Below are 23,194 nucleotides of genomic sequence, written 5' to 3'. Positions count from 1 at the left end.
TAGAGAAGTTAAAAAAAATTACTTCTCTCATAATACTTCTACTTTTCATCACATTTCTATAAAATAAGCACTTTTAGAGTTAAAAATCCAAACACAAAATAACTTATTTATAAGTTACTTTTAACAGAGTAAAATAAGTTACTTTTAACAGAGTCATTTATTGTTTAAGTTATTTTATCAAAAGGAACTTAATTAAGTTAGTTACCCAAACTGGGCAGCCATTATCATTATACCGATTATAGTATAGGAAAATTATCACATGTTCCATTGTACTAGCATAGAATACCATGTTTCTTTGTACTATCCGGTTTTCATTATGTATTTGTCTTGTAGTGAAGAACTTAAACACAAATTTATCCTTGGAAGTAAAACTGAAATGACCCATTTATCAGCTTTAATTGTGACATTCATTGGTTGAGTTTTTAATTTCCTGACTTGGCTAATAATGGATCGTGAGCCACTATTTATTCCAATGAGAATTAAATCTTTATGCCATTCTTAAAACACATACCATTAGTAACGAATATCCTAATATATTTAAGGGTAAAATACTAAATTGGTCTCCTAGGTTTGGGCGTTATAACTCATTTTATTTTCTAAGCTTAGCCTGGATCATATGATCGGCAGACAAAGCTTGGGGGCTGTGATCCGTCACCTTATAACTTGGTCTTTATTGTGCATTATGAGTTATAACTCGGCGTTAATTATCATTTATTCTTTGCTTGTAACCGACACCTTCATTACCGACTTAATGACCATCATTTCAATCTTAATGACCAAACCGTCATAACATGAATATCATTCATCAATTCTATGCCTATAAAAAGAACCTTCTATATCTAATCTCATGGGAGCAACATGATAAATTCTATAAGTTGCATATCATGTCTTACATTCTATATTCATAGAATTATTCTTATACCTCTTAAACACTTACTGACTTGAGCGTCGGGGAGTGACGAGCTTACAAGTATTCACCGGCGGACCAGTTATACACCGGCCAATCTCAGCAAGAATAGCAAAAACAGGTTCTATCTTACCTCATGCCCTTATTAACCACATTAGATTAACAAAAATGAAAATGTGATCATGATCATGACCATGAATGCAAGAATCACGTTAGCATATAATTGGTTCCCTTTTTAAGGATTTATTATATAGTATATTTATTTTTTTAAAGTGGGTTGTTACCTTTTCTATTTATTTTTTAAAAAACCTAATATTTAGATACCTAATTTCTTGTATATTTAGATATTTTTATGTGATTTTTATTCTAATATATGAATTTCATTTGTTTTAAATTGAGTTAGATGTTAGACAATAGTAATTTATTGGAATAAAAAAATAGTATTTATATAATTATATGCCTTTATTGTATAATTTATTTTGTCTTTATATAAATATTCGGTTATGCTATAGTCAAAAGTTTGAATTTAGATTTCCCATTTCGGCAATTTTGCTTTTTGCTGATGTTTGAATAGGCCTTTTGTTTATACTTATTGTTGTCATGTAGTCATGTTAAGATTATATTAACTACTAAGACTTGTTAGTTTGATCTCTTTTACTTAAAAAATTATTATGCACTATATTTTTTATGGACTCTTGTTGAAAATTAATGTTTCTGTCTTTCGTTCGATTTTAGTTGAATTTACGTGAAGCTTAATTTTTATTCTAGCATTTTGATTCCTTGAACCACTTCTGTGTTGTAAGCTTAATTGAAAATTTGATACTAAAATATATTAAGCATTTTAAATAAAAACAACATGAGAGAATGGTTATAATCTATCTTTTGAAAATCGGTTCGGACGGCCGGTTGAACCATGAACCGCTACAAAAAACAACTCGGACAAATGTTAAAACCCCCAATTTCAAAAACCACAATTGAACTGTTGAACCGGCCAAGAACTGGTCGGTCAAATCGAACCGTCACCTGGCCAGATTTTTGGAATAAGGGAAAACGCAAAGTTCTGAAAACGGTTCGAATTGACTGGTCAAACCGGTCAATTCGTGAATGAGGGGAAAAGCAGTTCAGACCAAGATTCTGAAAACCCGTTCGAACCGGTCGGTCGAACCGTGAACCGGTACAAAAACGAATCGGTCATATATCAAAACCGAAAGATTCAAAAACCGTTGTTGGACTGTCGAACCGGTCGAGAATCGGTCGGTCGAACCGAACCGAGACCCTACCGGTTTTCTAAAATTTGCTCAAAACGGTGCCGTTGGTTAGAGGAACCCTAACCAGTAGGAGTGTACAAAACCGACTCGGACCGAACTAAATCGATCAACTGAACCGAAAAAACCGAAAATCAAAAACCGGTTCTGATAATAAAAACCCCAATCGAACCGAACCGAACCGGTCAGGTAAAAAACAAAAAAAAAACCAAACCCCCCTCCCCCAAAATGAACGAAACCTAAACCTAACCGAGTAACCCCCATTCGGCCATTCCCCCAAGCCCCACTCCCAAATGAACCCTAGCCCCTCTCTCCCTACTCCCTAGGTCTCACAGCCTCGCTCTCTGCAACTCCCATCGCCGGTGAGAGACCTCCTCCCACCACCTCGCAGCCACCGCCACCTTCCTCCCAGCGCAGCCCTTCCACTGCTCCCACCCAGGACCTCCTCGCGGACAGAGCAGCCCAGCACTGCAGCACACAGACAGCGCCCAGCGCCCAGCAGGTCGGCACCACGCTTGCAAGTCGCACCCACCACCACCCTCAGTCCCTCGCAACTCGCAAATCGCACCCAGCAGGCCAGGACCACCCACTCACCCAGGACCACTCGATAGCCTATTGCAAGTAAAGAACACGATTTGCTATTATATATAAAGTTCTTCTATTCTTTCTTATTAGCATGTTTTCCAATGCCATCTACTTTGGTTCTAACTTGGCATAATGTGATAATTGAAATGTTAGACCAACGTAGTTCTGATTATTGCTTTTCTGTTCTCTCGCGAACATAAGGGAACTATATGCTTTTCTGATTATTGCTTTTTCTGTTCTCTGAATGAACACACTGAAGAACGCAGAGAAGACAGAAGAGAACTCGAACGCAGCTTGGAGGAAGCACCGAAGCATCCATCTCTCGTAGCCGTTCCTCAACGTCCAGCCACCGTTGCCGGCCTCGCCTTCTGCCTCCGTCGCGCAGCCACTGTCTCGACGGTGCCAGTTCTGTTCCAGCGCGTCAGCCCTTCGGTCGTGCCCTGTTCCTTTCTTGCTACTGATCTGCTCTGCTCTGTTCTGGCATTTAGTTCTAGGTATTAATTTTTTTAAACTATAATTGTTGAATAATTCTTGTTACTTGTTAGTTAATTCTACAATGAAGTGGCTTGCCAATGAGTTTTGGAAATGTGTTGCCTCTCAATTCTTCTGAATCTCTCTTGGTTCTATAATGTTAGTACTTTTTGCGTGTACAACTTGCAATTCACTACTTTCTTGTGTGATTAAATTTTGGGTGACTATTTTTCGTAACAATTTAGTCAAATATATCAAATCAATCTATCGATTTTCACTTATAATCTTCGTGTAAAGATGGCAACTATGATTACTTATACTAACATAATTTTGAAGCTTTTGGATTTCTAGCAAATTTTGCAGAACACCATTGAACCTTATTACAAGTTAGCATACATAGTACTCAGAATAGGACTAGGTGATGATTAAGGAGGACATATGCCAGTTCTGTTCCATCGCGTCAGCCCTTCGGTCGTGCCCTGTTCCTTTCTTGCTACTGATCTGCTCTGCTCTGTTCTGGCATTTAGTTCTAGGTATTAATTTTTTTAAACTATAATTGTTGAATAATTCTTGTTACTTGTTAGTTAATCTGTGAACCTTGCTGTTGTTACTGGTTGAATAATTGCTGAATAATTGTTGTTAGTTAATCTGTGGACTTGTTACTGAATTGAATAATTGTTGAATAATTTTGACTGTTGGAGACTTGAGATTACTGGGTTGGAGTGAGTTGCTGTGGTTTACTGTGATTTTGTAATTGGATTGTATTGTTGTGATATTGTATTGTTGTTGGATTTTTTTTCAACTAAGAAACACCTAAGGCTATTGGATTGTTAAAATTGTGCTTAAATTTTGCTAAAATTGTGATTAGCTGAAAATCTTATTAATCTTTATTGAAATTATGCTGAAAATTTTGCTAAAAGTTTGTTAGAACTTCTATTTGTTCATTATGAGTAGAAGGAGGGGTTTAGAATAGTTCTTCTGCAAGGAGAAAGGGATCATTATCTTTTTCTATTGATAACTTCAAATACACATTCCAGTAATTGACTTATTGGGAGAGAAGAGAGCCATGAGAATGGATCTTACACAACAAGGATTAAAGGTAGAGAATGCAACGGTTGGGCCTTTAGGGTCTGCACTTTTTGACTCTGCTGTTTCCATTTTTTCTGCTCACAATAAGTATGCTTTGTTCAAATAGCAGGATACTAGAATTCATTGATTTGGGAGGTGAAATGTGGAGAGATGTTTGGCATGCTTTAATAAGTGAAATTATAGCGTTACACAAGTTCTCACAAGAATATGGACCTTGATTATGACCAATCTTTTGTTTTAGAAAAAATAATTTTTTCATCTTTGTTTTTAACAAAAAAATAGATGAATTGAATTAACTAGATAAGTAGATGATTGAATATTTATTATTGGTATGCTTGATAAATTGTGCCAATTATGCGTTTCTTCTTCTTAGGGTGATTTTTTTCCTTCTGCTTGTTCTTTCTTGTATTAATTATTTGATGCCACTGTCGCAACGTCGTTCTCCTCCATCGTGCAGCCACGCTTGAGCTTCGAATATTTAAATGATTCTTTAAATGATTAAGGCTCAAATATTTATTTATCATCACATGACTTGTACTGGTTTAGGCTTATAAACAATGCTTGCCTGTTTCCTTGCATAAGAAGGTGGTTGTGAATTTTCTGTCTGTATGCTGTTTATGTATCTTAATATGTTTTGGATTGGTTTTGACTTTAGAAAAGTCAAATAATGCGATTAATGTGACTGTGATGCTATTGATATGTTTCTTTTCATGGAGTTTTGCTTTGATGCATTACTTTAGTGTTTGTGAAATTCAGGGCATGGATTGGATCTATGTGTAGTTCGAACTAGCCCTACTTGAGCATTTCCTTTGGATGTTAAATGACTGGTTTTGTTTATCAGTTTATAAGAGTTTATCAATTAAAAATATTATCAGTTGGCATCACTTTTGGCGGTCTGGCAATACTCCGCTATAAGGATCGATTTAAAGAAGCTGTCTTCTTGGCTTTTGACTCACCATCCTGGAAGGTTTTATTCTCTCTCAAGCTTGTTGATAATGGTCTACTAGTACATATCTGACCTTGGTTATTCTTATTATCAATGACAGGTTAATGGGGCTGCTGATCATCTTCTACGATCCCTTCTTGGAAGTTAGGTTCATTATTATCCAATAGATCAGTACAGGTATGTAGATAGCTGGTTGTGTGAGTTTTATTGTGTTTTATTAGGGTGTGTTTGCGAATTCTAGGGGAAAGAAAGTGCATGTTTGGTTGGCATTTCTGTTTCTATTTTCAGTTTTTATTTTCAATCTTCTTTATTTTTAAGATTTGTGAAGGAAAAAGTGAAATCAGAAAACAGGATTTTAGGGCCTGTTTGGTTGCAATTTCAATTCTATTTTCATTTTCTGATAAATTTGGACTACGGTGATGATCAAGCATTTTCCTTAAATTGTCTTTCTGGGTGGTTATTAGTTTCATGTCTCTTATATGCTTTATTTGATTCCAGGATCTGAAGTCATTCTCTTCATTTAACATGGCTATTCTCTCAAGGTATTTCCATTTTCATTGTTTCCCATTGTAGTTAGAAATTGTTGTGCTATGGGTAATTTGAGAGACTAATACGTTGCTGGTTTCTCCTTGAAGTTCTCATCATAAATCCTTGAAAGCTCAGCAAGCAATTAATGCGGTAGACTTATCTACTTGTAGTGTAGTTTTATTGTCTTGATATAATTTAACAGTTCCTGATTTTCAACAGCTTTTTGAGCCTTTTATATATATAATTTAATGCGGTAGACTTATCAACTTGATTGTTTCTGTATTCTGTTGTACCTGATGTCAAATTTATTTGTTTTGGAGCTTGATTTATGGTTTCTGATTTTCTTTCTTCTAGCTTTTGGAGACAATGGTGAAGAATTGTGGTGATCAGGTCCACTTTCAAATTGCTGAGAGGAACATATTGGATGAGATGATCAAAATTGTAAAGAAGAAGGTAAGGTGGTGTCAGATAGAAACTTGAGAATCATTCTTATTTAAGTTGCATATGTGATTTCACTTGTGCATTATTGACCCTTGGTGAGTGTGTATTTATTGCTATGAACTAGTGGTCTATTAGTAAAATTGATCCATCAATATGATGTAGTTTGATTCAGTTGCCAAATAATTTGACATCAACTTAATTCACTTCTCTTTCTTGTCTTATTGGCTCAAATATTAATATTTCTGGTCGTATTTCATAGCAAAGTAAAAAGCTCCTATTGTTCAGGTTTTGCTCTTTGGATTAATTGATCGACCAAAACATAGATGATGTACACCTATCCAAACAATCTTAGTATTGATGCTATTTGGATGTAGGATGATATATCCAATCAATCAACATCTTGGAGGCAACTTGAATTAATGCTGTTTAACTGTGGTTAATCTTGTCTAATTTGAAATTCATTTGATGATAATTTAGGCACATATGCAAGTGAGGGATAAAATTTTAGTATTGCTGGACTCATGGCAAGAGGCATTTGGCGGGCCTGGTGGAAAGTATCCTCAGTACTATTGGGCATATGAGGAATTGAAGGTAACTATATCAACAGAGTTTCTTGAAAAAGTCTTATCATGCCTCGTTATAGTTGTACATGCAGAGCTGAATGCTAGACTGAAAATTGATATTAACTTGACATTTTGGGGGTATTTCCTCTCTTCTATTTCATGGTTGGGTTATATAACTTTTACAAAGCTTAGCATGAATTGTTCCCCTTGCTAAACCTATTATTATTCCCTTCGATGCAATCAATTTACATTTCAAATGTAGATGGCATTGATATATGTAAGGCCAACTGCCAAAGGTACATTTAATTAATAATTGAATGACCTTTATATCATATCCAGCACACTCTCTTGGACTTTATAAATGGCAGCGAACGGGAGTAGTGTTTCCAAAGCGTTCTTTAGATGCGTCTCCAATATTTACTCCACCTCCTACCCATCAAGCTTCAGGAAGTATGCATGCTGGATATGGGATGCCAAGCGGTTCTTCAAAAACACTTGACGAAACAATGGCAACAGAGATAGAAACTTTGAGGTGAAATTTCAATTTTTTCACTATGTTGCCAACCGCTGGTGCTGACCTCTGTCGCCAGACTTGTGTAAACTAAAATATCTCTCCTTTTTCCTTGTCTTCTTTTATTTTTTTTATAATTCATAGTTTGTCAAGTTTGGAATCCATGCGCCATGTTATGGACCTGTTGAGTAACATGCTTCAAGCTGTGAATCCTAGTCGGCGGCGTCAATGAGTGTGACGTCACATGTGGCAGATTCCTCAACTACTGTTCCATCCAATGCATTAGCTCTTCCCGATCCACCTGCACCAGTTAGTACTGGAAAGGATCAGGACATTATTGACTTGCTGAGCCTCACTTTGTCCCTCACACCATCGACTCCACAGGAAAATTATACGTCATCAGCGACCTCTGTCGAAGGAATGCATCAAACAGCCAATCCATCCACAACAGGGGTATTCTAATGCTCCCCAAACATATCCTGGGAATAAGCAATACAACAGTTATGTCGCGCCATGGGCTAGGCCTCAATCGCCGTCGGAACCTCAAGTCCAGTCACAGCAACAGATGTATCAACCCCAGTCTCAGTCCCGCTCCCAGTCTGCGACCCCACCCTCGTATGAATCCGAACAATCACTGCATAATCAACCACCTCAGTTTCAGCAATCACAACCGTTCCAACAACAAAATCAGCCACCTTTGCAGACCCCACCCTCGTATGAATCCGAACAATCACTTAATCGACAAACTGAGTTCCAGCAATCACAACCATTCCAACAACAAACTCAGCCACCGTTGCAGTCCCAGCATCCTCAATATAGCGCTTCACCACAGTATCAACCCTCACACGCACATTTGCAACCCCAACCCCAACATTTCCAGGCCCAACCTCAACCCCAACATTTCCAGGGTCAGGTCCGATCCCCACCCCAACCACAGTTACAATCTCCACCACAGCACTTTCAAGCTCCACCACAGCAGCAACGATTTCAAAATCAGCAGATTCAGTACCTGGGAAGTTACCCTCCACCACCATGGGCCTCAACACCGGGTTATCCCAACTATCAAAACCATTTATCTCCTACCAATTTGTTCTCCAATCCTCAAGCCAACACAACAGGGCCTTTTACATTTCCTTCCAATGGTGCTGAATCTGCTGTGGGGGCAAATTTCGGCCAAAGGAGCCCAGGCAGTACCGGCAGCGGACAACGGCCCTTTATTCCATCTTACAGACTATTTGAAGATTTGAATGTTTTTGGAAACACAGATGGAAGGGTGAAGATGACTGGTAGTGGAACGTCATCCGGCATGTCAGGTACAATGGGACCTGGCATGGTTGGAGGGCGCAAGTGAAGTTCTATTATTGTAAAAAGCATGCAATGTTGATATGGTTTATACCTTTTTTTTTTCCTATTTATTTTAAGGTTATGTAAGTTATTTAGATTGATTCAGCTGCAGTTTCCTACTTATGAGTAGATCATAAAGTCATTAGTTTTGAGTGTTCCCTCAGACGATAGACTTCGGAGCATTCTTTGATAAAAGATTTCTTTCTGGTAGTGGTTTCATTTTTAAGATTTATTGATCTTTGACCACTATAATTGGCACGGAAATTTTTAACATTTGTGCATATTGAGAGCATTCACCTTAATTTCAATCTCAAATGTGTTGAATTCTTTTTGGGTGTTTTGAACAGATGCTAATTACGTGCGTATAACATTCTTTCTATACACAGCTAATTGTTGTACGTGTTTATTTTTCTAACTTTCGTTAGAATTGCTACGCAACATTTTGAATAAGCAACAAATCATTCAACGGTGCCATCCTGATACACTGCGCGAGTGCTTGAAGCTCACCATTGCTATGTCAAACTCACCACTTCAGCTAAGGTTACTTCTTTAGAGGCAAAGGCAGAGGCTACCCTTGACAAGTTGCGACTTGCCATTGTGCAATTCCATGTCATGTATCTGTCTGTCAGCTGACATGGACCCAGGTAGCTCCAATAACTGGCTACACAACTAAAGCCACCACAACGGTCAATGGTAGGTAACCATGAACTAATTAACAACAACCAAGTGAAGGCTAACTGTACTATTGTATCAATTCAAACTCGATCATTAACACCTCAGTAAGTTGATCTTTAAAAGCTTAAACTGAAATGAAATTTGACACATTTGACTCGTTGGTTGGTAAGCTGATTTGGTTACAAAACAATAAACAAAAATCTATAATCTATTGTGTAATGACATGCTATTAGATTACTTATAGTCATACCGTAATGTTACTAGATGAAAATTAAATTAGACTATCGATTCTCTATGCAGTGTAAACAGTGAGATTTTGGGTACTAGAAGATGCCAACACGGCAGCTAAAAATTCTGAAATTTTAGTCTCGTACTAAAACAGCACACTGGCTCAAACTTGAATGAAATTACACCATGGCAAGGTTTCCCCCAATTCGAAGATTATATTTGAGTGAATATGCCTCAGTTCTCAGCAGTCACACCACCCACAGCAAACTAAATTACATATTCTGCTAACAAATTTACAAATTAAAGGCGGATTGGGATATAACACAACATTGGAATGGAAAATAATAATAAACAAAATTATTTACACACATTTACGAAGATCATATTATTTGACAAAGCCTCCAATAAATACGCATGATTACTCCCAGTCAGGTGCATCCCTTCTAACATGGAGGCTAATGAATGAGTTGCATACACTACCAGCAATTCAGCAGAAATTCACCTTACCAGTATGCATAGATACAGACACATGCATCTGCAGCACCAGCAGCAAGCAAGACTTGGTATGGGTGGAAATTAAGGCAGCTGACAGACCCAATTTTCTGAGCCATAAAGGTAGGATAGTATCGAATAGTGCCTAGTTGATCTCCTTCAAGGCTGAAAACTTTAATAAGTTGCTTGGCTGAGCCACTGGCAATGATTGGAGCGTGTCTACGTACAGCTAAAGCTGTGAGTGGGCCCCGGTGAGCTTCAATGGTAAGATAGGCGCTACTATGATTTCTTATATCAAGGAATTGAATATCTCCAGCCTGAGAAGCACTAACAATCTAAAGAGGAACACAAATACAACATAATTTCATCATCCTTTTCATATCAAATCCATAGATTGTTATTGAATTCCTACCAAGACGGACACCATTATATGAAAAAGAAAGCAAAAATTAGTAAAGATCATCTTACCTTTCCTGGGTCTAGTCCAGGTTGAAAGCCAATCCCCACCACCTTTTCTACTCTCTCTGTATGTGGCCGTAATCCACAGATAAGCCTAAGAAGCAACATTGTCAGTAGCCATAGTTAGAAAAACAGTAACTATAGTCAGATTTATACAAGATTGCAGTGATTATATAGCTGATAAATGACTATAATTCTGAGTAATGTTCTCAGTGCTAACAACAACAGCATAAGTGTTCCTATGAACTTGAAGCATGTCCTTAGCAAGATCAATGGCTATAACTCCTGCACTACAACCCATACCACCCAAATTGAAGCTTCTAATGTTACCCCTAAGCTTGTACTTGTTCACAATCATTGCAGAAAGTGAAGGAGTTGGGTTAAACAAACTGCAATTCACAACAAGAACACCAATATCCTTAGGCTTAATCTTTGTATTAGCAGAGAGATTATCTAAAGCACCAAACATAACATTCTCAGCTTCTTCTCTTGCAGCAGCCATGGAAGGAGTTGGAGGGATATGATGCATGGCTTCGGGTACATACTGACCGTCGAAGTCTAAGGTTTTTTTCTTGGTTGAGCTTCTGCTCTCTGAACTCGAAGGAAGGAAACTGGAATGGAGATGGGTTTTTCTACTGAGCAGTCTGAGAAGAGGGGGCAGAATCGTGACGGAGACAGAGGCCAGGCGACGAACACAACTCAGAAGACGGTGGTGGGTTGGAAGAATCTGCGACGACCAGACGAAGACGATGGTGACTGAGCGCCCGACGGACGGCGGCAAGAGCGCGATGGAGCAGATGAATACCAGGAACTGACGCGCCGAGGTCGAGGAAGAAGAAGCTGCGATTCTTGAAGGAGGAAGAAGCACGGACGACCAGACGACGATGGTAGTGCCTGAGAGCGACGGACGGCGGCAGTCCTTGCGGCGGTGGTGGAGAAGCTAGGGTTTAGGGGAGAAGCTGTTAAGATAGAGGTATTCAAAGGGTATTTTTGTCTAATCAAATAAAGGAAGGATGTTTAAGTCTTTTCATTAAAATTAAATAAAATTTATTTTTTATTTTTATTTAATTAAAAGGGTGTTTTAATAAAAGTGGTGATATATTATATATTTAAAAAAGAAAAAATTAAATGCTGACGTGGAAAATAAATTCCACTTGTTTAACTGTTATTTGTCCATATTTTAAATGTATCGGTACGTATTAATTTATCATCGTACCGTAGCAAACACCTTTTTAATAAACCATTAAATTTATTAAATAAAAATCAAAGAATGCTATTAAAAAAATATTAATGAACTTCAATAAATATAGAACATATCAGTATATAAATAAATAAAATATTTTTTACTATACAATATTTTACAAAGACGAGTGTAACTTTTTTTTAAATAAATAAATATAAATCATATTACTACATAAGAATATAATTTTTTTTTTCTTTATTGAGATCAATTATAATATAAAATTTTTTATAATGTTAGAAATTTCATATTAAAAAATAATTTTTAGTTACACATATAAATTATAAAATATAAAATTAATTTATTTTATAATACTTTTGACAAATAATTAGATTGTTTCGTTTTTATATTGAAAAAAGTAAAGAGAGTTAATCACACAAAAATTATTTTAATCTATTGTTTGAGTTGGTAAAGAGAGTTAATAATTTGCTCTTCAAATTGAGTCAAATATAAATCTAAAAATCTGCATCTATATTAGTTCGACTTAGGCGAATAAAACCACAAGTTTTTAAGTATTTTGTTTTGGGTTGTTCTATGGTACAGAAGCAGATTTACAGATATTCTTTTTCTGACGTCCTCGTGATACATGTGGGTGGGTTGTCGCCTGTCGGTGAATTGGGGCACAGCTTCAAAGGCGCAACACTATAAATTGGCTTGGCTTAACGTTCAGTGGAATGCTTAAACTCAAACGGGATTATGAAGTATTGGGCTTCATTTTTTGACAGTGAATCCAATCATTATTTCGGTTTCTGTAGGCCAATTGCATATGGGTTTAAGGTGAATTTGGTTTATTGTTTTGTTTTGTTATACAGTATAGTGAAAATTAAAAAAATTCAAATCATGTTGTATTAGATGCAAAGACCCTAAATAAGTGAGTTGTGAAAAAGTTACCATCATGTCAATGGCATTGTGAGCAAAAAGAAAAAAAATACTTGAATGGCAAATAGTTTGAAAATCAGAAGAAAGTTGTCTTTTAAATTAGTGGTTCAAAAGACATTATACAATTTATCATGCTATTTTTATTAATAAAAAAATATGTATTATTATTATTATTATTGATTTGAATAGTAAGAAACGGTGATGTATTATTGAAAAATAATAATTTAGATAAATTTAATAGAGAGGAACAAAAAATATATATTCATATTAATTTATTATTTTAAGACTGCATAATTTAATAATTTTTGAAATATTATTGAATAATTATTTAAAAAAATAAATAAAAGTTCATTTTTTGTTGAGTATAATAATATAATTTTTTATTTCCTACAATGAATTGGAATAATAAAATATCCAAATATCTAAAATTTAGGTATTAACTATACAATTCAATTTATTAAAAATTTAGACTACTACACCACATAAATTCCCTTTTGATATCACCATTTTTTTTTTAAATTATTCATATAAGCAATAATCAACAACATGCACAACGAAGAATAAAAATAGATAAGTTTTAATCATGCATAATACTATAGTATCTAAAATTTAACTCTAAACATAATTTACAAAAAAAAAAAAAAGAAAATTTATATATAATAGAGTAAAAAATAAATATTTTATAAATTATATGCAAAATATTAAGGATAATGAAAATATAAAAAGAATAAAAGAATGTGAAATATAAAAAAATATTATTATTACTTTTTTATGAAAAGAATGAAAGATTTACAAAAATCTGCAAAATAAAAATAGTAAATATAGTTTATTATAATAAATAAAAAATTAAAATTAGTATAAAAAATTGAATAAAACACCTCAAACAATTTTATATAAATTAGCATTCATTTTTTTTTATAGAAAAAGAGGTTGATCTTTTTTTCAGGAGCAAAATATCAAAATTTGAACAAAATAAGAACACAGCAAAATCATATCAAGGTTGCAAGAAAAATGTCAGAAAATAAAGAAATTATAAAATATATTAAAATTTATTAAAATATTTAGGTACAAGTAAATATTTGATAAATATACGTAGATCAACAAATATAATTAGAGATAGAACTTGATGAATGTGATACACGGTATGGAAAAAAGACAGATAAGTCACTGACTTTTTAAATTTTTGACAAATACATCTCTAAAAAAATTTAAATACAAAAAAGTTTTTGACTTTAATAAACGGAGGACAATTTAGTCTTTCCGTCTATTTGCCTCTCATACACCAAACGAAATTGGCTGACGTGGCTGAAATAGTGTCCAGGTGTCCGTTACGGTGCCACGCTGGAAGGAGAATAAAGTTCGAAGGACAAATAGGTCATTGAGAATTTAGTTCATTATGCTTCTATATGTATCATATATTACTATCTAATTTAATAATCAAATGTGTCACATGACACTCTTATTAAAATTGAGAGAAAATATTTTTTTTTCAAAATTAATAAACTCCTTTCCTAAATTCTCTCATCTACCTCTCTCCATTTTTCTATTTCTCTCTACTATTTTTACTCTATATATATGTTGAGTTAAGAAATTAACTAAATTAATTAATGATGACAAACATTATTTTTGAGCAAAATAAATAATTAGTGTTGATTAATTATATCTACTTATTAACTAATTATTTATTATATGTTGCAGGCCAAAATGTGAATTACAGCCCAAATGGAATGAGAAACAAAACAAGGTTGATGGGCTGGTAAATCAAGCAAAGCCCAAAAGGAAGCAAGCTTAAGAAATTAAAATGAGCCAAGCATATCTCTACCCGATCCAAGCCCAATTTTGTTTCAGCAAACAATTCCCTCCATTTTGCTTAACCAAGGCAACGTTCCTCTCCTCTCTAATCAAGTCACATCAAGACTTCAGAAAAGTAAGAAAGAGAAAGAGAAGAAAAGCTTCCTCCATAAGCCAATAACCAAAGAAGCAAGAGAGAGAGAGTTGAAGCTTGAAGCACAGAAGCTAAAACAGAAATCCCAAGCTAAATCAAGCTTAAGAAAGGTAATCCATCTCATCTTGCATGCATCAAATCTTCATCCTTTCTTCCCTACTCTCTGCTCTATCCGAAAATGGCTTTGAAGGGAAAGTTGTTCTCTGCCCTATTCTGCTGTGTATCTACGGTCTTAATCAAAACTTGGGGACCAAGCTGGTGTTCAAGGGTTCAGATTTGGTTGACCATTGGAAGACAATTTCGGTTACCTCTTCATGGCTTTCGGTCAAGTTGGAAAAGTCAGAAGCAAAGGTTACTCTTTGATGTTAAAGAAGAAAAAGTAAGCTTGTGGGTTGGTGAAGCTCAAGGCTCAAGGTGTTGACCTTGGATGAAGAACCAAAGAACATGCATGAAGATAAAAAGGAGCTTGCTGTTCATTCAGAGGCAAGGAGAGAAAACCAGTGAACCTGAGGTGTTTGTTCTGAGAGAGCTCTTTGAAGAAGTTCAACTAACTGGACAGTGTAACCTAATCAAAGGTGCATTCCGCCAGTATGAAGAACTGAATCAGAGGCTTGCTAATCTGGTTTTTCGCATAGCACAGAGGCTGTTAATGAAGTCAATCTCCTTCATGTTTTACTGATTGTAATGTACTTTTCTAAGCTTATCTTTCTGTAATTTCTTGAGAGAAAAGGCATTGTGAGAAAGCTTGAGAAAAAGCCATGAGTGGAAAAAGGCTGAGAGATACACTTGAGAGAAAAGCCTAGAGTTATTTTCTGATTTCTTTAGGTTGATTAAGTGTCTTGTATCTAGTATCTGAATGGTATCCCTTTCTTAGTTGGGTTAGCACTAAGAGGTATAGTTAGGTATTAGCATAGCCAATGTCAAGTTAGGTTAGAACTTGAGTGTGAAAGGATTGGGTCAATCCTGTGTTATTGGTGTATGTAATACTGTTTACTATAGTAAAATTCTTCCACAGTTGTGGAGGAGACTGGATGTAGGTTGCATAGCACAAGGCAACCGAACCAGGATACATGCTGGTGTTAGCTTTTCTCTTCTCTGCTGTGTTCTGTTTTCTGATATTCATGAGACAAAAATAAATTGTCTCATAAATTTCCGCTGCTAAGTTACAACAGAATCAGAATTGCAAATCTGTTTTAAAAAGGGTAACAACAGTAATTAAAAGGAAGGCATAGATTCAACCCCCCTTCTCTAAGCCTACCACAACCTTCAATTGGTATCAGGAGCTAAGGTCTCAAGAATCAAGCTTAACCGCTTGGAGCAAAGATCCAATGGCGAACAATCTGGGCACAACCACAATTGCCTACACCCTCACTGAAGGCCAGTCAAACAACCGGCCACCTTTCTTTAACGGAAAGAACTATTCCTACTGGAAAGAAAGGATAAGGATCTTCATCCAATCCATTGACTACAACTTATGGAAGATCGTTGTGAGTGGTCCCAAGATCCCAACAAAAACAAGTGCTGATGGAGTGGTGACTCCGAAAGAAGAAGCTGAATGGAATGAAGATGACAAGAAGAAGATAGAGCTGAACGCTAAAGCAATCAACCTTCTTCACTGTGCTATCAGCTTTGAAGAGTACCGGAAGGTGTCTAGATGCAAGACAGCCAAAGAAATCTGGGAAAAACTCCAGGTTACACACGAAGGCACTAAACAAGTCAAAGAAACGAGGATTGATATGCTGCGAAAAGAGTATGAGATGTTTAGCATGATGGATGGAGAAAGCATTGATGAAGCATTTGAGAGATTCTCAATCATAATCAACAACCTTGATGCTATGGGTACAAACTATGCAGAACAAACCTTGGTGAGAAAACTCCTCAGAAGCCTCACAAAAGAGTGGGAAAACACTGCCACTGTCCTAACCGAGAGTAACAACATAAGTCCCATAACCTATGATGAGCTGAGAGGAAAACTCCTTGCCTATGAAGCCACACACACAAACACAGACTCAAAGAAAAAGGGAATAGCCCTCAAGTCACAAATAGAACCAAAAGAGAGTGAGTCTAGTGATGGTATTTCAGATGACGAACTTTTGTTTTTTGCTAGGAAATTTAGAAGGATGATGAAAAGCAAGAGCAAATACAAGGGTTCAAGTTCAAAGGAGCAAAAGATGGACTTGAGCAAGGTGACATGCCATCATTGCAAGGAGGCTGGACACTTCAAGTCAAACTGTCCAAAGCTCAAAAAGGAGGACAAAGACAAGAGGGAAAGGAAGAGAGTACTCATGGCAGCTTGGGAGGATCTTGAGAATGACTCAAATGAAGAAGAAGAATCTGAAGGAGATGACAAAGACTGCTTCATGGCTGGAAACAACAATCTTGATGAGGTAAACTATTATGATTTGACCATTGAGGACTTGCATGTTATTATTGATGATCTCACTTTAAACACATCAAAACTGCTTGATAAATACAATGAATGCAGATCTGAAAGAAATGTGTTAAGAGCTGAAAATGAATTTTTAAAAGAAAAAGTGAAGGAAACTGAATATGCTTTGGACATCATTGAAGAAAACAGATTTCTAAAATCTGAACTTGAAAAATTAAAAGGAAAGCATATTGTGGATCCTTCACATGAGTTAATTGCTGAAAATAAAAGATTAAATGATATGGTTAAAAGGCTGAATAGTGACTTAGCAAAATTTGCTCAAGGTTCTAGTAACTTGGACAAATTACTTGCAAGTCAAAGACCATTGTTTGAAAAATCTGGTTTAGGCTACATAGCCAAGGAAGATGCATCTTCTAATATTTCCTCTATAAAGTTTGTGGCTTCTTCATCAAATACCAAAACCATACCAAACAAATCTGGTATTGAAAATGCTCCAACATTTGAAGAAAAATTTGATGAAGTATACACAAGTGAAACTGACCCTTCACCAAAAACTGAACCGAGTTCAAACCGGCCAGGTTTGGGTTATATTTCGAAAAATGAGGCTGCTTTCAAGAAACCAACTTTTTACAACAAAACCTCATTTTCGAAAGGCAAAAATATTCAAAAAAATTCTGGTGAAAATGTCTTTGCAAAGAGGAATAACTTTACTAAAAATCAGTTTGTCAAAAGAAATGCATCTCCTCCAAGAACCAGAAAATTTCAAAGCTTTAATCATTTCAAGCAATATAACTCACATCAGTTTCAGCAACACACACCAGAAAATCATTGTGTTAATTGCAAGAAATTTGGTCACTCATATGCACAATGCTTCATTGAAAAGAGAGTTGTAGGAAACAAAGTCTACAATATTGTTTGTGATTTCAATGCACTTGGGCAACCAAGATGGATTAACTTCAAAGGATCCAAATTAATTTGGATACCTAAGGCTACTTGAATCTCATCATGCAGATTTGCCTAGCATCCAAGAACAAAAAGGACATGTGGTACATGGATAGTGGATGTTCAAGGCACATGACTGGAAGGTCAACCTACTTCATCAAACTAAATAAGTATGATGGAGGTTTTGTGACCTTTGGAGATGATGGTAAAGGTAAAATCATTGCTGTTGGAAAAGTAGGTAACGAGCAATCTACTTTCATTGATGATGTACTTTTAGTTTGTGGTTTAAAGCACAATCTTTTAAGTATAAGTCAGCTGTGTGATTTGGGATATTTAGTTGTTTTCAAAAGGCTTGAATGCTGTGTTGTTAATGAAAAGACAAATGAAGTGATGTTTATTGCCAAGCGTTTCAATAATATGTATGGACTTACTCTTGATGAACTAAAGAATCAAAATGTAGCTTGTCTTCACTCTAAAGAATCTGAAAAGTGGTTATGGCACAAGAGATTGGGCCATGCAAGTATGTTTCAAATAAACAAACTTGTAAAGAAAGAATTAGTAAGAGGTCTTCCTTTGATAAAGTTTGACAAAGACATCACTTGTGATGCTTGCCAAATGGGAAAACAAACAAAAAGTTCTTTTAAACCAAAGGAAGACATCTCTACTAAAAGACCACTTGAGTTGCTACACATTGATTTATTTGGTCCAACAAGAACTCAAAGCCTAGGTGGTAAACATTATGGTTTAGTAATTGTGGATGACTACACTAGGTTTGGTTGGGTTTTATTTCTTGCACACAAAAATGAAGCCTTTTCGGCCTTTGAACCTTTTTGCAAGAAAATTCAAAATGAAAAGGATTTGAAAATCTCTTCTATAAGAAGTGATCATGGAACTGAATTTGAAAATAATTTGTTTGAATCCTTTTGTGAGGAATTTGGAATATCTCACAACTTCTCTTGTCCAAGAACACCACAACAAAATGGTGTTGTGGAAAGAAGAAATAGAAGCATACAAGAAATGACAAGAGCCATGCTTTGTGAGAGCAATGTTCCAAAATTCCTTTGGGCTGAAGCGGTTAACACAGCTTGCCACATTTTAAATAGAACAATCATAAGGAATTTTTTGAAGAAAACCCCTTATGAACTTTGGAAAGGCTACCCACCAAACTTAGATTACTTGCACATCTTTGGATGCAAATGTTTTGTTTTAAATAACAAAGAAAATTTGGGAAAATTTGATCCAAAGGCTTATGAGTGTTTGTTTGTTGGATATTCCACAACTAGTAAAGCATATAGGGTTTATCATCAAGATGCTAGAATTATTGAAGAGTCCATACATGTTACATTCTGTGATACTAACTTGGTGCAAAGCATTTTGGAAGATGTTGATGCAGGAAATCAAGCTCAAAAGGAGGATGAGAATGCTCAGAATCATGGAAAAGAGAATTCTGGACAAGCTGAACCAGAAACAGCAAATGATGATAATTCAAGAGACAATTCCATTTTGTCTCATGAATCTGAAGGAAATTCTGCAGACAGCAGCACACAGAATCCCTTGGTGACTGAATCTGCCTCCAAGTCCACCAGACCTCGTGAATGGAGATTCTTGAAGAATTATCCTGAGAAATTTGTCATTGGGGACGTCTCTCATGGGGTGCAAACAAGGTCCTCCACTAGAAAGGCAAATGAAGGTTCAAACATTGCCCTTCTTTCACAAATAGAGCCTCAAAACGTCAAGGAAGCACTTAGTGACCCTTCTTGGGTTAAAGCTATGGAGGATGAGCTTCTTGAGTTTGAAAAGAACCAAGTGTGGACGTTGGTTCCAAGGCCAAGTGGAAAAAAAGTGACCGGCACCAAGTGGATATTCCGGAACAAATTGGGAGAAGATGGTAGCATTGCAAGGAACAAGGCAAGGCTGGTGGCACAAGGATATGACCAAGAAGAAGGAATCGACTTTGATGAATCCTTTGCCCCTGTTGCCCGAATGGAAGCCATAAGACTTCTCTTAGCCTATGCTGCATTTTGTGGTTTTAAATTATACCAAATGGATGTGAAATGTGCATTTTTGAATGGAGTGATAGATAGAGAAGTGTATGTGGAGCAGCCTCCTGGTTTTGAAAATAAAGAGCATTTTGATCATGTTTTCAAACTATCTAAAGCTCTCTATGGTTTAAGACAAGCTCCTAGAGCTTGGTATGAGAGACTTAGCTCTTTTCTTTTGAAAAATGGTTTTCAAAGAGGCACCACTGATACAACTCTATTTATCAAGAATTCTAATGATTCTTTTATCCTAGTCCAAATATATGTTGATGACATTATTTTTGGATCAGCTAATGAATCCCTTTGTTCTGAATTTGGAAAACTCATGACAAGTGAATTTGACATGAGTATGATGGGTGAACTTAATTTCTTCCTTGGGCTGCAAATTAAACAAACTGAAAAAGGTATTTTCATTCATCAAGAGAAGTATGCCAAGGAATTAGTTAAGAAATTTGGTATGGAAAATGCCAAACCCATGGGAACTCCCATGCATCCTAATTCTAAATTAGATAAGGGAGAAACTGAGAAAGATGTTGATGAGACTAGGTATAGAGGAATGATTGGCTCTCTTATGTACTTAACTTCCTCTAGACCCGATATTGTGCAAAGCGTTGGATTGTGTTCTAGGTTCCAATCCAAACCAAAAGAGTCACATCTTTCTGCAGTTAAAAGGATCATTAGATATGTTCATGGCACATCCAATTTTGGTCTTTGGTATCCTAAGATTGATGATTTTTCTGCAGTTGGTTATTGTGATGCAGATTTTGCTGGTGATAGAGTTGATAGAAGGAGCACTTCCGGTTTATGTTGCTTCCTTGGGAAGTCCTTAAATGTATGGTCAAGTAAGAAGCAACCAACAGTGGCTCTTTCCACTGCAGAGGCTGAGTATATAGCTGCTTCTTCTTGTTGTTCTCAGCTTTTATGGTTAAAAACACAGCTTGCTGATTACAAATTAAAGGCTGAAAATATTCCCCTGCTGTGTGATAATATGAGTGCCATTAATATTTCCAAAAATCCAGTTTTGCACTCTAGGACTAAACATATTGAAGTGAAATTTCACTCAATAAGAGAACATGTCCAAAAGGGGGATATTAGTATTCAATTTGTTAAATAAGAGGAGCAATTAGCAGATATTTTTACAAAACCATTAGCTGAGGATAGATTCTGCATGCTTAGGACTTGTTTAGGAATTTTGAGTTATGATTCCTTGTTTGAAAAATGCTAATGTATTTGCTGGAGCTTTTTGTCTCATAAACAGATATGAGACAATTCTGGGCAGGTGATGAACGTTTCCCTCATGTCAACGTGTTCTGGGCTTGCTTCAAGTGAAAAATTGATCTGGACCAACCTCAATTCGGATCTGGGTTGTCCTATATGTTTCATTAAATCTAAATCACCTCAAGGCCCAAATATGAATGTTACAATCTTGTGTGTTAGTTTTTTGATGACTTATGTGTTTCATGAAAAGTTTTCAATAAAGGTTTTGTGGCCCAAAAGTTTTTCAAGAGGATCTAATTTTGGCCCAAAAGGGTGTTTCAGGTTAATATTGTTGTTTTAAAAATTTTAAAATTATTTTTTTTAAAATCAAATAAAATCTTTTTGAATGAGGTCATGTCTTTTCAAGTCTTTTCAAATGGTGATGCAGTTGCATGGTTTTGGAAAATTGCTTTTTGGGTACGGTTACCAACACTCCCTCTCTTCCCTCCATAACTTCTCCACACACTCTTCGGTTTCTTCCCACTCACTTTACTGCTTCTCTTCCCTCAAAAGACTGACACTAACCAAATGAGGAAGAAAACCATTCCTAAAAGGCCTCCTCGTGAAAAGATCTTCAAGCTACCCACAAAGCCTTCCACTCGCTCTCAAGACCGCACCTTTACCCCTTCTCCTTCTCCTCCTACCTCTCCTCCTCGCACAGCATCCATGGCACGAACCAAGACTACACCAAGGTACCCTGCCTCTGCCAAGCCGACGCCACCACCAAAGGCCACACCTTCCAAGCCTGGCTCCTCAAAACCAAGTTCAGCAAAGCCTGGCTCCTCCAAAGGCAAACGTCAGGCGACAGAGGAACCCATAACCGAACCAACACAACCAAAATCCAGGTCGGTTCCAATGCGATCTCAACGAGGTAACACTCGAGTCCCTCTCCAGAATGTTAAAGAACCAGACATTGGACCTTTTGATCACAAAGCTCACTTTTTGACTTCTCATTCGAACTATAACCCTTATAGATTCAAATCTGCCATGAACAATGATTTTTATGAGAAGGTTATCCAGTATCGTACCCTATGTCCCTCTTTTCTCGCTGATTTGCCATCTTTGAAAAGAAAAGGTTTTCCTTTTGTTGATAACTTGATTTTTCTGGACTGGAATCACCTTTTTTATATCAAAAAACCTGTTTATCCCTTGTTGGTCAAAGAGTTTTATGCAAACATGACTTATCATGAGGGCACTGCTCATTCGTATGTCAAGGGTCGAGATATCGTTTTAAACAATGAGACCATCAGTGATGCTTTGAAGTATACTGATGTTGGGCCCTGTGCCTACACGTCAGTTAAGTGGGATGAAGGAGTTGGTGTTTCTTACAATGATGCCCTGGCTAGTATTTGTGAACATATCTCTTTAATAGATGGCATTACACCCACTCACAAAGCCCTAGGATATGAGCGTGCTCAACTGCACCGAATAGTCAATCATATTCTTCTGCCTCAAAGCGGCTCATATCAAAGGGTTTCCTACACTGATACTCTTGTTTTATATGCCCTTCTCACCAAAACTGAAATTTCATTTGCATATTTGATGGTTAGATACATGTTTGACTCTGTTAGAAGTGAAAAGGACAAAGCTCTTCCTTATGGCATGTTTCTAACTTGTATTTTTGAGTATTTTGGTGTTGACTTGACAAATGAGAAATATGAAAATAGACATTCATATCTAAAGGGAGGTGGTTCAGTGAAACAGAACAAAGGACCCACTAGATCTGAAAGAGTTGTCCTAGATGATGAAAATGATGACTATGTCCCTGAGGATTCTTCTGCTCCTTCCACTGAGGGTACTTCCATTTCCACTGGGAAGAAATCCACTCTGCTGAATGTGGTCAAGGATGTTGCTCAAGAGTTTGTTTCCCAGTCAAACCACTTGATTGCCATGAGTAAGGAACAAAGGAAACTAGCTAGCAAGCATGAGAACTTTCTGAAGAAATCTAGGGATAGGGTGGCTGTGCTCATGACCTTCATTGATAATCTTCAAAATGATG

At 36.3% G+C, this 23,194-nt stretch overlaps 2 protein-coding genes across 4 annotated transcripts; one reads left to right on the top strand and one right to left on the bottom strand.

Moving 5' to 3' along the window:
• The first annotated feature begins 2,427 nt into the window (after window positions 1-2,427).
• On the top strand, window positions 2,428-8,921 carry LOC107631957 (TOM1-like protein 6). Of its 3 annotated transcripts, XM_088506452.1 has the most exons (11): window positions 2,497-2,793; window positions 3,017-3,251; window positions 3,565-3,761; window positions 5,193-5,284; window positions 5,364-5,440; window positions 5,762-5,805; window positions 5,899-5,941; window positions 6,146-6,244; window positions 6,710-6,823; window positions 7,164-7,327; window positions 7,451-8,921. In XM_088506452.1, exons 6-11 carry the CDS (start codon window positions 5,789-5,791, stop codon window positions 7,536-7,538), a joined length of 525 nt encoding a protein of 174 aa, XP_088362578.1. In that variant the 5' UTR covers window positions 2,497-2,793; window positions 3,017-3,251; window positions 3,565-3,761; window positions 5,193-5,284; window positions 5,364-5,440; window positions 5,762-5,788; the 3' UTR covers window positions 7,539-8,921. The 3 variants fall into 3 exon arrangements, with proteins under 3 accessions (XP_088362579.1, XP_088362577.1, XP_088362578.1); XM_088506451.1 differs by having other exon boundaries at window positions 2,431-2,793; window positions 3,017-3,761; XM_088506453.1 differs by lacking the exon at window positions 5,899-5,941 and having other exon boundaries at window positions 2,428-2,793; window positions 3,017-3,761.
• A 777-nt stretch (window positions 8,922-9,698) lies between these two features.
• Window positions 9,699-21,863, bottom strand: LOC107620188 (3-ketoacyl-CoA synthase 9). Its single transcript, XM_088489200.1, has 3 exons — window positions 21,813-21,863; window positions 10,514-11,444; window positions 9,699-10,380 (listed from the first exon to the last, which is right to left on the bottom strand). Exons 1-2 carry the CDS (start codon window positions 21,861-21,863, stop codon window positions 10,674-10,676), a joined length of 822 nt encoding a protein of 273 aa, XP_088345326.1. The 3' UTR covers window positions 9,699-10,380; window positions 10,514-10,673.
• Between the last annotated feature and the right edge of the window lie 1,331 nt (window positions 21,864-23,194).

The sequence above is a fragment of the Arachis ipaensis genome, chromosome B10 (assembly GCF_059453495.1).
Source record: "Arachis ipaensis isolate K30076 ecotype BB chromosome B10, ASM5945349v1, whole genome shotgun sequence".
NCBI lineage: Eukaryota > Viridiplantae > Streptophyta > Magnoliopsida > Fabales > Fabaceae > Arachis > Arachis ipaensis.
This window is presented reverse-complemented; position numbering and strand designations above follow the sequence as displayed.

Bases quoted from the DNA above. Each gene is read 5' to 3' on its own strand.
- LOC107620188 (XM_088489200.1), bottom strand. From the start codon at position 21,863: ATGGATGCTGTGCGAGGAGGAGAGGTAGGAGGAGAAGGAGAAGGGGTA. The intron at 11,445-21,812 runs GTGCGGTCTTGA...CCTAAACCCTAG, and splicing joins GAGAAGGAGAAGGGGTAAAG to CTTCTCCACCACCGCCGCAA.
- LOC107631957 (XM_088506451.1), top strand. The intron at 5,942-6,145 runs GTAGACTTATCT...TCTTTCTTCTAG, and splicing joins CTCAGCAAGCAATTAATGCG to CTTTTGGAGACAATGGTGAA. The intron at 6,245-6,709 runs GTAAGGTGGTGT...ATGATAATTTAG, and splicing joins TCAAAATTGTAAAGAAGAAG to GCACATATGCAAGTGAGGGA.